This window comes from Podarcis cretensis (genome assembly GCF_951804945.1).
Source record: "Podarcis cretensis genome assembly, chromosome: 14".
Taxonomy (NCBI): Eukaryota; Metazoa; Chordata; class Lepidosauria; order Squamata; family Lacertidae; genus Podarcis; species Podarcis cretensis.
This window is the reverse complement of record NC_137183.1, coordinates 2,797,918-2,813,106: the sequence shown is the minus strand read 5'-3', so window position 1 is coordinate 2,813,106 and position 15,189 is coordinate 2,797,918. Positions and strand designations below refer to the sequence as shown.

The 15,189-nt window shown below is 44.4% G+C and overlaps 1 protein-coding gene across 12 annotated transcripts in view; it reads right to left on the bottom strand.

The window, feature by feature from the left end:
* The window catches only part of TJP1 (tight junction protein 1), a 344,676-nt gene that overhangs the window by 76,271 nt on the left and 253,216 nt on the right, over positions 1-15,189 (bottom strand). The window contains exon 1 of one of the 12 annotated variants that reach the window (XM_079953121.1): positions 12,010-12,312. The exons of the other annotated variants lie outside the window; for them this stretch is intronic. Within the exon in view, the coding sequence (XP_079809247.1) occupies positions 12,010-12,297 (288 nt within the window). The 5' untranslated portion in view covers positions 12,298-12,312. Of the gene's footprint in view, positions 1-12,009; positions 12,313-15,189 lie in introns of those variants that run through there. 12 annotated transcript variants of the gene reach the window in all.

Below are 15,189 nucleotides of genomic sequence, written 5' to 3'. Positions count from 1 at the left end.
AAAGATTAAAAAGAGAGGGAGCGAGTAAACAGCCCTGCTTTACACCTCTGTTTATAATGACAGGATCTGTCATTACATTCCCTGGTGTTGTTCTTATGCGACAGGTGTTCTTTGCGTAAAGCTTTTTGATCAAGTAAAGTAATCTAGGTTCTAGGCCCATTGTCTCCAATTTGGACCATAACAGCCCCCTGTCGACAGTGTCAAAAGCAGCCTTGATATCAAGGAAGGCACATAAAGACATTCTTTATGAAGCCACGTGTACTTAACAGTTAAATGAGATAACACCAAACAGTTGCATAAAGCTGATTTCCCAGCCTGAACCCTGCCTGCTCTGGACCTATGGTAAAATTCCCAGAGCCTTCCCCAATCAGTTAGCCCATTGAGCCACGTCAGGGCCCTGGTGGTGGTCAGCTTGGTAAGTCACAGACCAGCCAGATTAATTACTGGATCCTGGGATTTACATTCCCAAAAACAGAAGTCTGGAAGAACAGAGGTATCCAAGATCTCCCATGCTTTTGCATACACCTCCCACTCTTGGCCCAGGCGGGCATTAAAGTCTCCAGTCAAGATAATAGGTAGGTCAGGGCAGATGAAGTCCAGATTCTCGAGCACGTGTGCAATAAATTCCCATTGTAGGTTCTTGGCTGTGACAGTAGGAGTGGGAGGAATATACACATTGATCAGTAACAGTTCCTGGTACACTAGCTCTATCTTTGTTACCAGTACAGTGGTACCTCGGGTTAAATACTTAATTCGTTCTGGAGGTCCATTCTTAACCTGAAACTGTTCTTAACCTGAAGCACCACTTTAGCTAATGTGGCCTCCCACTGCTGCTTTGCCGCCGGAGCACAATTTCTGTCCTCATCCTGAAGCAAAGTTCTTAACCTGAGGTACAATTTCTGGGTTAGTGGAGTCTGTAACCTGAAGCGTATGTAACACGAGGTACCACTGTAATTTACAGCTAGCATTTGTTGACAGGATGTGTTTACTTTTTATATGGGGAGCCACCAGGGTTAACAATCCACCCGAAGGCCTACCTTTCTTGTGGCTTTTGGTTGCCGGAACTGAAAAGGCATTAAAACCTGCAAGTTCAATGTGACGTAATGAACAGGTTTCTTGTAAACAAACTATATCATATGCCCTTATTAACTTTGTAAAGTCAGGGAGACACAGCTTAGAAGACCACCTTGCCACATTTCACAATAACAACTTCAAAGAGGAATGTTGCACCAGGTTCCCAGCCATGCCATAAGGTCAATCTAGGTGCATGTCGGAAGGCTGGCTATCACTTGGAGCCCCAGATGGTTCCTGATGTATCTCCTCCACTACCTCTGGGGCTTCGGTTGTTAGTCCGTTGACCCTGGTGTCATCACTTCTTGAACTTGCAACTGTCATCTCCTTGATCATACTCGAGTTAGTGATTTGATGGGTGAGTTCATTCGAACTTGGAACGATGTTAGAATTATAGTCCCCTGTAGTTTCTCCTAGAAACAGTGTTATCTGAATTGCTGAGATCATTTGGGGGGGGGGGGGCTTCATCGAAGACAATTAGATCTATCTCTGACTTTCTGTGTTTCACGTTACCCTTGGGAGGAGCGTCATTTGTCGTTGGCTGAACAGATTCCAGCCGGGGTAAAGAGTGGTGAAATTCAGGATCTGCCAGAGATCTAATGGAGTGTCCTATCTTTGACTTATCTAGATTGGGCTGGCGTTCTTTATGTGTTTGGCCTATTTGCTCTGAGGTTTTCCTCTCCAAGGGAGTATTATGGCTGGGTTCACCATGCGTATCCATCTTTGACAGCCCTTCCGAATGAATTGTGGCCCTATGAAGAAAGCCCTTCGGCAGAGAGAGCGTTGGTTTCTTGGGGTCGGTCCGGCTATGCGGCAAGTTTGGCAGTAGTTGTTTTCGTTCCGTGTCTTTAAAAACGCACCTCAAACCAATATTATAGTCCTGTAAGAGGGCCCTATATTTCAGGAGCTTTTCAGGAGTAGCTGAGTCGGAAAATGTCAGCATGAGTCTAGTGTGCTGGGGGTCCGTTATTATGTCCTGATATGTAAAACCACAGAATTCAAAAAGGATGCACTTTCTTTTCCCCATCACTGCATGTTGTCCTTCACTTTCACATGACTGTAAGGCAGCCACGTGGAATCGTTTCCAGCCTGAGGGCTGCATTCTCTTCTGGGCAGCCTTCCAGGGGTCACATGCCAGCAGTGGCCAAACAAGGGGAGAACTTAGGTGGAGCAAGGAAACACAAATTTTACCTTTTGCACAGCAGGCTGGTTAGCAGGCAGGCAAGCAGCACTATCAAGAGTTCAAGGAATATTCCATCCAGGCAAAAGCACTCAAGGAGAGTTGGTGGGGCCTGGGGAAAGATCTGAGGAGAGCTAGATACAGGTGCCTGGAGGGCCACATTTGGCCCCCACACCCAAGGTTCCCACTGTTGCCCTTGGTGAATCCAGAAGCCGAAATGACTCCCAAGCAGATGCCCAGGGGCTTTTGCAACATATTGGCATCAAGCAATCAACACGTTGTCTAGAAAACAGGACACCTGAATCCCAGCCAAGACTAGCGCTGACATGCACAGACTCCCAACAGGCTTACAGAGACTCCCCTGGCTTGCAAAGGGTCCCCTTCCTCACCTGAAATTAGGCTTGAAACAACATTCAGTTGTAGCCACTATAATAGTTTGTAGCATGTGCTTGGTTGTGGCTGGTGTGTGGTGCTCACAACTGTTTCTCTGGTTTGCAAATGTGCCCACAGACCGGAAAAGGTCCCTGCTGAAGCAGATAGTGCTGGTTTAGATGGACAAATAAGATGGTCTAAGGCAGCTTCCAAGATAAAAACCAACCGGGACCAGCAAACTTCATTTCATCAAAATATTTCTACCATTGCTGTCTTCTTACTTGGAACTGCTCTCAGGAAACTGAAGTGTTCCAAGAAACACTATTCAAAAGGCATCACCACTCTCTAGTGTGAAATGTTTGAGATGCAACCCCAAGTTGCACACTGAATCCCACTGCTTAAGAGTCGGTTTTGGACTCTCCCAACCATTTTCAAGATGTGCACATTTGAGAGCTATCCCAGGCACAACGTTTCTTGCCTGTCTTTGCTTACAGCCATTGATGTTTATGTTCTTTTTCTCATGATGATTTGTATTTATGTTACTTGATTGTCAATTCCACAGTCAAGTTATATATTTTTAGGGCAGCTGTGTATAAACTTCACAAGGATTTGTGGCTACAAATGACAGGGTTAGTAACTTTGCCTGTATAATTTTGGCCACACCATTCATTTTCTTATTTAAGTTCATAAAGTACAGACGTTTCAGATTTCTAACCCTTAACCTGTAAGCCACGTCATACCCTCAATCTTCCTTTCTTCTGTATACTTCATACATTTTTAGATGTGACACGCATTCCGCAAAGGCTCCAGGATGTTTCCTGCATGATAAGCAGCCAAGTCTAAATCTCCCCGCCCCCTTTTTCTAAAAGATCAGAATGAGAGAGGGGGTTATCCTCTGGGATATTCTGAAGCAGTCACCCAAAAGGGGTACAACATTTGTTGCCAGATGACTTATATAATTTGAGTATGAAGCAGAGCATTAAAGCAGCAAGCAATTGCTGTGACATCACACAAAATGAAAAAGCAAAATTTACCCAGCCAGTAATATATTTAACTTTCACCGCTACAAACATAATTCCTTTGACAAGAAAATGTACGTGGGCAATCGTCTGCTCCCTCTCCTTTAAAAAAAAAAAAAAAAAAGGAGAGAGAAACTAACATGAATAGCTATTTACAATATTTTTACCACAGGGGTTCCACATCTGAAAATTTAAAAAAACTGTCATGAGCATTACAAAATACCCTTTTCGTAAGAGATACTCAGAATCCCATTGCCAAAAAAGCAGACAAAATACCCACAACTTTCTTAAAACAAATAAAATACACCCCCCGCAAAAAAAAACCAGGAAGCCCACGCCAAAAAAAGGAATCCCACCCAAACAGATTAAAAAAACAACTGAGCGGGCAGTGGGCCTTGGCAGGAGGATGTCTGAGGCCACTGCAGTGCCCAAGGGACCATGTGGGAAGCCACAGGCTGCCACCTTAAACACATTTATTGTGGAGCAAGCTCAGCAGAGCACATGTTACTTCTGTGCAAACTTATATGACATTGCACTGTGAAACACCCTATATAACTTAAAATAACAGCACCCACATAGAAGACTATTGTTCAGTAGTTGAGCACATATCTGGAAATGCCAGGGACTGAACCTGAGATGTCCTGAATCTATACGCTTCTGTCTGAGACGCTGGAGAGAAAGACGAGGGTGCAGGACCAAACTAGGTGGACCAAGAGTGTAACTCTGTAACTTTGTGCCAGTGTAATTTTGTATGTTAATATGTATACATTTATGTTATAATGAAAGTTGCCAGTCTCCGAATCTCTGCGAATCCAACACCACCCTTACCACTTAACACCTTTTAGGAAGGATACTTGAGGGTTTGTGTTGAGATTCATTGGTGCAGATAAGGGTTTCTGTAGTTCTTCACCCCTCTTGCGTGCCTGACTGTCACACCTAGAGACAAACTGTTTAGCCTGGGATGACCCAAGATAGAACTGTATTTTAATTCCAGAAAGAACCCCACTGCCCTGGAAACACAGGCTACTTACTCTAAACTGAGAAGCACCTGATTCTACTCCCTGTGGATGAGTATAAGGCACCTTAGCCTGTGAATACCAAGAGATCCACGTATTCAAGTTTTATCCTATGTCCCTAAGTTTTGCCTGGTGCCCCTTGCTCTCTCCTGCTAGCCCACTATGGGATGTTATCTAATCTGGATGAGATGGGCTATTCTAGCTTTCCCCAACCTGGAGCCTCCCAAATACAGATGGACTGCAATTCCTACCAGCCCCAGCTAGCATGGTTGGGGATGATAGCAGTTAAATTCCCAAACAGTGGGGAACACCAGGCTGGGGAAGACTGAGCTAGTCTATGGGAAACTGTCTTGTGGGATACCATCAGCAGGTTGGGGCCACAAGACCTTGTGATGCCTCAAGATACACAATCTCAACTTCCTTTAGCTGCTGCTACACCAAGGTGACGGGGGGAGGGGGGAGCTCCTTGCAAAATTGTTCTTCACCTTTCCTCCACCTTAGCTGGCAACCAGTCAAAAAGCATTTCCAGAACTGGAAATGTGACGAAAACATGAGAGAAAGGACACCTTGCCTACACAAGCTGCGTTCATATGAATCACAGAGGTTACTCCAATGAAGGAAGAGGTGGGGAACAGAGAAACCTTGGGAGGGGCAGAGAGGGCCCCACCCAATAGGCTAACATTCCCATTAACAGTTGAAAATTGGAATGGCAGGACTTCACTTAAAGAGGAATCGATACTGCTGTGCTCTCACTTGACAACTTGTTTCCCAAATCAGTAAGATCATTGGTAGGTAGACCTTAGGCTTGGAGGCAGAGGCAGATCCAAAATAATAATAATAATAATAATAATAAATTTTATTTATATCCCGCCCTCCCCAGCCGAAGCCGGGCTCAGGGCGGCTAACAACATTAAAACAGTGTGATATTATAAAACATTATAAAAATGAATTAAAATCAAAATTGATGGCAACCATAAACTAAAGCTTTGTAAAGATTGCCAGAGGAGGGGGTCAGGCTGCGCCCTGACCAAATGCCAGGTGGAACAGCTCTGTCTTGCAGGCCCTGCGGAAAGATGTCAAGTCCTGCAGGGCCCTTGTCTCTTGTGACAGAGCGTTCCACCAGGTTGGAGCCGCAGCCGAAAAAGCCCTGGCTCTAGTTGAGGCCAGCCTAACCTCTCTGAGGCCTGGGACCCTCAAGGTGTTTTTATTTGAAGATCGTAAGTTCCTCTGTGGGGCATACCAGGAGAGGCGGTCCCGTAGGTACGAGGGCCCTAGGCCGTATAGGGCTTTGAAGGTTAAAACCAGCACCTTAAACCTGATCCTGTACTCCACCGGGAGCCAGTGCAGCTGGTATAGCACCGGATGAATGTGATCTCTAAGCGAGGACCCCGTAAGGAGTCTCGCTGCGGCATTCTGCACCCGCTGGAGTTTCTGGGTCAGTCTCAAGGGCAGCCCCACGTAGAGCGAGTTACAATAATCCAGTCTGGAGGTGACCGTCGCGTGGATCACAGTGGCTAGGTCAGGGCGAGAGAGGTAAGGAGCCAACTGCTTAGCTTGGCGGAGATGAAAAAATGCCGCCTTTGTTGTAGCTGCAATCTGCGCCTCCATGGAGAGGGAGGTATCGAAGATTACACCCAAACTCTTAACGGACGGTGCTGGCACTAATTGCACCCCCGCAAGAGATGGGAGTTGCCCCCTCAGTCCCACGTCGTCCCGTCCCAGCCAGAGGACCTCTGTCTTCGAAGGATTTAACTTCAGCCGGCTCCCACGTAACCATCCAGCCACAGCCTCCAAGCATCTGATCAATGTGTCTGGGGCCGAGTCCGGGTGGCCGTCCATCAACAAATAGAGTTGGGTGTCATCAGCATACTGATGGCAGCCCAGCCCAAAACTCCGGACAAGCTGGGCGAGGGGGCGCATAAAGATGTTAAAAAGCATCGGGGAGAGTATTGCACCCTGAGGCACACCACACACCAAGGAGTGGCGGGATGACAATTCCCCCCCAAGCGCCACCCTCTGTCCCCGACCAGAGAGAAACGAGCGCAGCCATTGAAGGACTGTGCCCTGGATCCCCACGTCGGCAAGGCGGTGGTCCAGGAGTTCGTGATCGACCATGTCGAAGGCTGCTGACAGGTCTAGAAGAATCAGCAGCCCCGACCCGCCTCGATCCAGCTGCCTGCGGAGATCATCTGTTAGGGCGACCAGAGCCGTCTCGGTCCCATGACCAGCGCGGAAGCCGGACTGGAATGGATCCAGAGCTGATGTTTCATCCAGAAACCTACCAAGCTGTTCAGCAACCGCTCTCTCAATCACCTTACCCAGGAATGGAAGATTCGAAACCGGGCGGTAATTGGATAGATCTAAGGGATCTAATGATGTTTTCTTTAAGAGCGGGCGCACCACTGCCTCCTTCAGTTCCCCTGGGAATGTCCCGGTGCCAAGGGACAGATTGATGATATCCCCCAGGGGGGCCCGCACCTCTTCTGGACACGCTCTAATCAGCCAGGACGGGCACGGGTCGAGAGGACAGGTGGTGGGCTTTCCAGCTCGGAGGAATCTGTCTACATCAGCTGGGGATATCCGGTCAAAGTGGTCCAATACTGGACCCGAAGACAGTCGAGGGGCCTCCAGTTCCTTTATTGTATCCAAATTGGCAGGGAGGTCATGGCGGAGCAACAAGACCTTCTCCGCAAAAAAGCTCGCAAATGCCTCACAGCTGTGTGTCAAATTGTTATTTAAATTTGGCTGTCCTTCGAGGGACGTTAAAGACCGAATTATACTAAATAATTGTGCCGGGCGAGAGCTAGCGGATGCAATGGAGGCCGAGAAGTAGGACTTTTTAGCGGCCTTCACTGCCATCTCATAGGTTTTCATAAAAACCCTATAAGATGTTCTTGAGGCTCCGTCACGGGCACCCCGCCATACTCGCTCTAGCCGTCTGAGGTCCCGCTTCATTTTCCGGAGCTCCTCGGTAAACCAGGGAGCCCGGTTTCTGCGGGGTCGCAGAGGGCGCTTAGGTGCGATCTCATTGATGGCTGCCAGGAGCTGGGTATTCCAGGCCTCAACACGCTCAGTCAATGAGTCGCCAGGGGGAGAAAGGTCCCGCAAGGCTTGACGGAATCTATCAGGGTCCATCAGCCTCTGCGGGCGAGCCCAAATTGGCTCGCCACCCAAGCAGGGTGGGGGTGGAACGTCAATCCTGGCTTTCAGAGCATAGTGATCAGACCATGGCACCTTCATCGAAGGAAACATGATCACATCTATACCGACGCCAAAGATCAAATCCAGCGTGTGGCCTGCTTGATGTGTGGGGCCCGAAACAAACTGGGAGAGCCCTAGTGTCGCCATGGAAGACACCAGGTCCAGAGCCTGTGAGGAGGGAGTGGCATCAGCATGGATGTTGAAGTCCCCCAATACCAATAGGTTAGGGAACTCCAAGGCCCAGCCGGCCACCGCCTCCAGCAGGCCTGACAGGGTGGCTGCTGGTGCGCTAGGTGGCCGGTACACCAGCCAGATGGTTTATCTACTCCACTCTGTAAACCATATGACAGCATAACTAGCACATACAGCCAAGTTATTGCATACCAGAAATGATCTCTCATTCCTTCCACAAAAATATCCTCCTAGTTGCTCACCCTGCAACCCCACTTCTTTCATTTTAGCAGTCTTATTTGGGAGGGGCTGCTATTGTTATACAGTGGCACCTTGGTTCTGAAACTTAATCTGTTCCAGAAGTCCGTTCCAAAACCAAGGCGCGCTTTCCCATAGAAAATAATGCAAAATAGATTAATCTTTTCCATACTTTAAAAACAACCCCTAAAACAGCAATTTAACATGAATCTTACTATCTAACGAGACCATTGATACATAAAATGAAAGCAATAAACAATCTACTGCAGTCACAACCAATCAATCAGTAGCTGAACTGGGTTCCACACAGTCACAAACAAAAAAGAGCCGCATAAACAAAAACTCAAAATAAACAGCAAAAACAGACAGACCTCTGCATAACACTCAAAACGGAAGTGTGACACTCAAAACAGAGCATGTTCGGCTTCTGAAAATTTTTTGCAAACCGGAATACTTACTTCAAGGTTTGCAGTGTTTAGGTTCCAAGTTGTTTGAGTACCAAGGCGTTTGAGAACCAAGGTACCACTGCAGTTAAAAACTGGGAGTCAAAAACGCCTTGCTTTTTGCTAGCAGACTACTAGACCAGTTAAAATCGATTTGTAGAGAAGCTACAAACTGAGGGCATTTTTTAAAAACAATAAAAATAATAACATTTTGAAATGTTTTGAAAACTACTTCAAGGTTTTGATGCCCTACAAAACTGGAAGCGCCCCTATCCTCATGAAACCCACAAGCATTCCAAAACATTAACCCACCCCTGCTTACAGCTGATAGAATTTTCCACTATCAGAGTATCATAACACCTAGCAAACAGAGCAGAAGTCATGAAAGTCTTGTAAGTTTCTTCTGCACTCTTGACATTTTAAATGCCAGAAACAAGAGGCTTTAGAGCAGGTGGTTCCCTTTTCTTTTCTGGATGAAACTAACACATTTGTAATACCTTACTAATATTTTAAAAGTAACACCACCCCGGCAACAAGCTTAGTCACCTGGCAGCACCAGCCACAAGGTTCTGTACACATCCCGGGGGGAAAATAATTCATCACTTTAAGATGGGCAAGTATTACCTTAGGCATCCAGGGGCACATTCTGGATTAAGATCTCAGCAAGTTGCTCATCACCCCTTTGGAATGCTCATCCCACTAAGCTGGAAGGTTATCAGACCATAAATAATACAGGCTGCTACACTACTCTTGACTGAAATGCATACGTTGCTTTTTGATAGTACACATTTTACAAAGTTAGGCAGTATGTTTTGAAATTCAGTTCATGAATAAAGGGTTTTAAAAGCTTTAAAGAAAACTGTGTGGGCTAACAATTAGAAATCTAAGTTTTCTACACTCAGAAAGAAACGTACACCAAGACCCACTGCTTGCTGCGACTGTGCGTGCGCAGGTCGCTATTCGCCACTTCTGCGCATGCGTGAGCAGCGAAACCCGGGAGTAACGCGTTCCGTTACTTCTGGGTCACTGCAGAGTGCAACCCAAAAGCGCTCAATCTGAAGCAACTTCAACCCGAGGTATGACTGTATATCCAATTGAAACATATGTTGGAAAAGCAGTTTGGCTCTGACGCTATAGAAGCATTGGAAACACCCATGCTGTTACAAGATTTAATGTCTGCAACAAAAACAAAAAGTCATACACTTGCACTATATAAAACTTTACTTAACAGGAAGAAATACGATTTAGAATATGAAAGACAAAAATTGAGTAAAGAGGTAGGAGTACAGATAACAAATGATATATGGGAGACAAGTATCAAATCAATAGAAAAAGCCTGTATGGATTTAAGACTTATTCAACAGAAAATAGTATTTAGAATCCACTGGACTCCAGCAAGATTATATCAGAAGGAAATAACAAGTGTAGATAATTGCTGGAGATGTGGGAGTAAAAATGCGAACTTAATACATATGTTGATTAACTGACCGATGATCAGACCATTCTGGAGCGAGGTGAGGATATTTACAGTAAAAGTAATAAAAAGAAATTGTTATTTAGGGGAACTAAATTTAATTCTAAATTATATTCCGGAAACTTGGAAGATCTCAAGGGGTCAAAAAAAGTGGTTGTATTGCACTATATTGGAAGCAACAAAACTTGTTTTGATGAATTGAAAGTGTCTCAAAAAGATTCCACTGAGCATATGGATTGATAATATGTACAGATTAGCTACATATGAAAGAATTGCTTGTTGATGCAAAATAAGAATGGATAAATACAAAGAAATTTGGAACGAATATCTAAGTGACAAGGCAGATAACTGTGGGAAATGGGGGGGGGAGTGGTGATAAACAAGGAGTAGGCATAGGGATATTACTGTATCTAAATTTGTGTTGTCAATTTGTGTTATTATTGTTGTTATGGTTGTTTGTTGTACATGTCTTTTTAGTTTGATGTTTGTACTGATAGGAAAAAGTGAATAAAAACATAATGAATGGACTAAAATTAGATTCCATGTTATATTGGGAATTGTATCAATAAAAAACCTCCATAAACACCTGTTGGGGTTGAAAGTAGTTCAGAATTTGATGAAAATTCACCACCACAGGCTTTAGCATTTAATTCATTGGAGGAAAGTGGTGACATGAAAGCCCTCCCCACTTTTACGCATCTACTCCCGTGATCTGCACATAAAATTAATCATTTTGTTCATATGTGCAGTGAATCAAGGGTCAGGGAGGAAATGGTTCCACTCCTCCAGCCTCACATCAAGTTTTGACAGAGGAGCAAAGTGTGCAATAGAGGCAAGAAAGTTCTGAGTAGAGGGGAGGTGGAGGAGGGGGGGGGGTGATACAAGCCCCCTTTTCCTCATGGATGAGGGGACATGGCAGCACCTTTCTGCCCTTAGATGTGACAACCATTATGGAATATTCTGACAGCATCCATTTTGTGTTATGCCATGCCCCCATGACATCCATTTTGTGACACTCAACACACTGAATCTGTCTACTGACCCAAAAATGTTGGCAATGCTGCATTACAAGAAACTAAAGCAACATGCCACAGTAACTTATAACAGATCGATTTTCCACAGTGAGACAGACCACTCTGCCTATTCCAGCTGAAAGTGACTCTCCAGGGTCTCATGCAGGGATATTGTCCAGCCTTCCAGGGTAGATAAAAATCAATGGTTTTTTAAAAGATTTTTTAAAATTGATTTTTTTTTATTTAAATTGGATTTTTTTATTTGAACAGATTTTTAAAAATAAAATGTTTTTGGAGGAAAAATCTTTCTAAAGATAGTTTTCTATTTAAGTTACATTATAGTCCAAAGGTTATTCATCAGGAAATAAGGATTTGTTTTTAATTATGTAGCATAAGGCATTATATGCAATGTTTAAATTTTTTGATAAATGAATTCCATTAATCCATTCACAATGTCATGCTCTTCCAGAGGTTTCTGTAAGATTATTTGGGGCAGTTTTTCTAATGATAATATATTATCACAGGTTCTTGTTTTCAAAAAGTTTTCAAAAGTGTGAATTTGTGTCTGCAGAGATAACATGCCTTTTCTTCACAGGAAAAATGTTATAAAATAAACATACAGGGCTGAGGAAAAACAAAAATCCCATTGTTCCTTTGCAAATTTATATACACAGAATCAACCCCGTACCTCTTAAACGATAAGTTCCAAGAGGTTCAATGAACAGATTGTTTGGAGTGGAATAGATCTGCACAAGTAGCTAAGTGTGAAGCAGTAAAAATGAAAGTGCAACCTTGTGAGCAGAATGCTCCACAAGTCTTGGGATCTCAGACTTGAGGCAAGTGCTGAAGGCTCGCTCTTCAGGGCTGGCAACCTCTTCCCAATCCCACTGGGTTCCAACAACTGCACTAACACTTAACTGTGCAGAATAGGCACCTGAATGTAGACGCAAATCCACTGGGGTGGTGGAAGAAATAGTAACAGTGATCTGTAAGTCCTTGGCAAGACCTTGAAGTGCTTGCCACTCAACTAATAAGAGTTCACTGGTTCCAGGCTCTTCTTCCCAGGGCTCGCCAGACATTGTCCAAGCAATAAAGTCTCTAACCAAATCAGTTAACAAACATGGATATATATGCGAGAATGTTTTTGGTTTAGTTGAATAAATTGTCTAAATTGTTATTAAGGAAACAATTATTTATTTTTCTCCTTCCAATAAAGTACAGCAGAAATGTTGTCCAAATATAAGCAGATAACTTATTAAACCTCACAATAATTTCATAATTATCTGTCTATGTACAGTATTTCTAATAATATAACCAAATCAGTAATCTTTGATATAACTGTAAAAACTACTCTGATAATTTATTATTCCAGAAATGAAACCTTCATCTGGTTGAAATATTAAGATTATACCAGCAAGAATGAGTCTTTCTGTAAAAAAATGATTTAAATCATTAAATCGGTTTGATTTAAATCAAATCCACCCTGCAGTCTTCCTACAAAGGTACCTCTGGTTACAACCTTAATTTGTTCTGGAGGTCCGTTCTTAACCTGAAACTGTTCTTAACCTGAAGCACCACTTTAGCTAATGGGGCCTCCCACCGCCGCACCGCCACCGCTGCACGATTTCTGTTCTCATCCTGGGTCAAAGTTCTTAACCCAAGGTACTACTTCCGGGTTAGTGGAGTCTGTAACCCGAGGTGTTTGTAACCCGAGGTACCACTGTACTAGAAATTTTATATTTCCAGAAATTTTAAAGCCATGGGGAAAGCCTGTTTTCTCCCAGTGAAAAGTGGAAATTTATGGGTAAACTGAAACATACAACTCCCTCATCAAACCTGAAATTATGTTACTGCTCTCAACACCACAACGCCTTGCTTATAACTTAGTACAATTTATATTCTATCAATTAATGAAATTTGCAGAAGAATAATCCCCTAACTCAGATAGGCCAATCTGCTTAAAGCAGTGTTTCCCAACCTTGGGCCTCCAGCTGTTTTGTTTTTTTTTAAATATATTTTATTAAGGGTTTTCTTGTTTTACAGTGTAAGTGTAATGCCTCGTATTTTTTTTTTCCCCGTGTAACATTTTTACAAATCCATTTCATTTGTTGAGGCATTAGGGGGAGAAGAAAAAAGAAAAGAAAAAAAAAGAAGAAAGGAGGGTGGAAGGAGGGGAGATGGATGAACTACAACTCCCATCATCCCTGACTAGCAAGACCAGTGGCAAGGGATGATGGGAATTGTAGTCCAAAAACAGCTGGAGGCCCAAGGTTGGGAAACACTGGCTTAAAGGCCTTTTCTTCATGTGCTTCCTCCACAAGAGGCTTGGAGTGTGGCAACAAGAGAATGGGCCTTTTCTGCAGTGGCTCCCCACTTCTGCAAGGTTTTCTCCAGGGAGAATCACCTGGCGCTTTCATTACGTGTCTAGCTGCCAGGCAACAACATTCCTCTTCTCCCAGGTCTTTGTTGAATTAGCCAACCTAAGGCCTTTTAAACTGGGGAGGGGGGTTGTTTTTGTTTGTTACTATGTCGTGCATTTTCTGTTATTATATTGTAAATTGCCCTGTACTCCTTGGATGAAGAGCAGTATATAAAATAAAATTAATTAATTAAAATCTCCCACTGGCGACCAAGTGACAATGCGTGTTTGCCAGGATGGTGCCTGACATCTCCACCATCTAGAGGTGCATGCTTGGGGATCCTTGAATATTAACTGTTTTCACACACTAACAACACATCCTGTAGAATTCTATCCATGATATTTTATCTGCACAATCAGAACGAATTTCAAGAACCAAAAGATCATATTGAAAAATACAACTTCCGAGTTGTCTGGCCCCAAAATGGCAACTAGGCCTTCCATTTTGCAACTATAACCCTGGTTTAAGGAGCCATTTGGCACCTAGCTTATATATCTGAGATTCTAACACTGGACTGGAGCCTGAAAAGAATAAATGCCTTAAGTTCTGTAGCAAAGTGTCTGGGAACACTTGAGGGCAGAAGCAAAGGAGGTTAACCACATGGGAGGGGCCAGGCCAAAAAGACAACAGAGGCAGGATACTTGCTTATAGTAGTGTCAAACTAGATCAAATGCCATGGGGAGGAATAAAGCAGCAGCAGCAGCAGCAGCAGCAGCAGCAGCAACAGTTTATTTATACCCCACCCACCTGGCTGGGTTTCCCCAGCTACTCTGGGCGGCTTCCAACAGAACACTAAAATACAATAACCTATTAAACATTAAAAGCTTCCCTAAACAAGGCTGCCATCAGATGTCTTCTAACAGTTTGGTAGTTATTTTTCTCTTTGACATCCGGTTGGAGGGCGTTCCACAGGGCGGGTGCCACTACCAAAAGGCCCTCTGCCTGGTTCCCTGTAACCGCCAGAAGGCCCTTGGCACTGGACCTCAGCGTCCAGGCAGAACAATGGAGGTGGAGACGCTCCTTCAGGTATACTGGACCGAGGCCGTTTAGTGCTTTAAAGGTCAACATCAACACTTTGAATTGTGCTTGGAAATGTACTGGGATCCAGTGTAGGTCTTTCAAGATGGCCACTCCCAGTCACCAGTCTAGCTGCTGCATTCTGCATTAGTTGTAGTTTCTGGGTCATCTTCAAAGGTAGCCCCAACACAGAGCACATTGCAATAGTCCAAGCGAGAGATAACTAGAGCATGCACCACTCTGGCGAGACAGTCTGTGGGCAGTAGGGTCTCAACCTGCGTAACAGATGGAGCTGGTAGACAGCTGCCCTGGACACAGAATTGACCTGCACCTCCATGGACAGCTGTGAGTCCAGAATGACTTCCAGGCTATGCACCTGGTCCTTCAGGGGCCCAGTTACCCCATTCAGGACCAGGGTGTCCTCCACATCCGCCTGCCTCCTGTCCCCCCAAAACAGTACTTCTGTCTTGTCAGGATTCAATCTCAATCTGTTAGCCACCATCCATCCTCCAACTGCCTCCAGACACTCACACA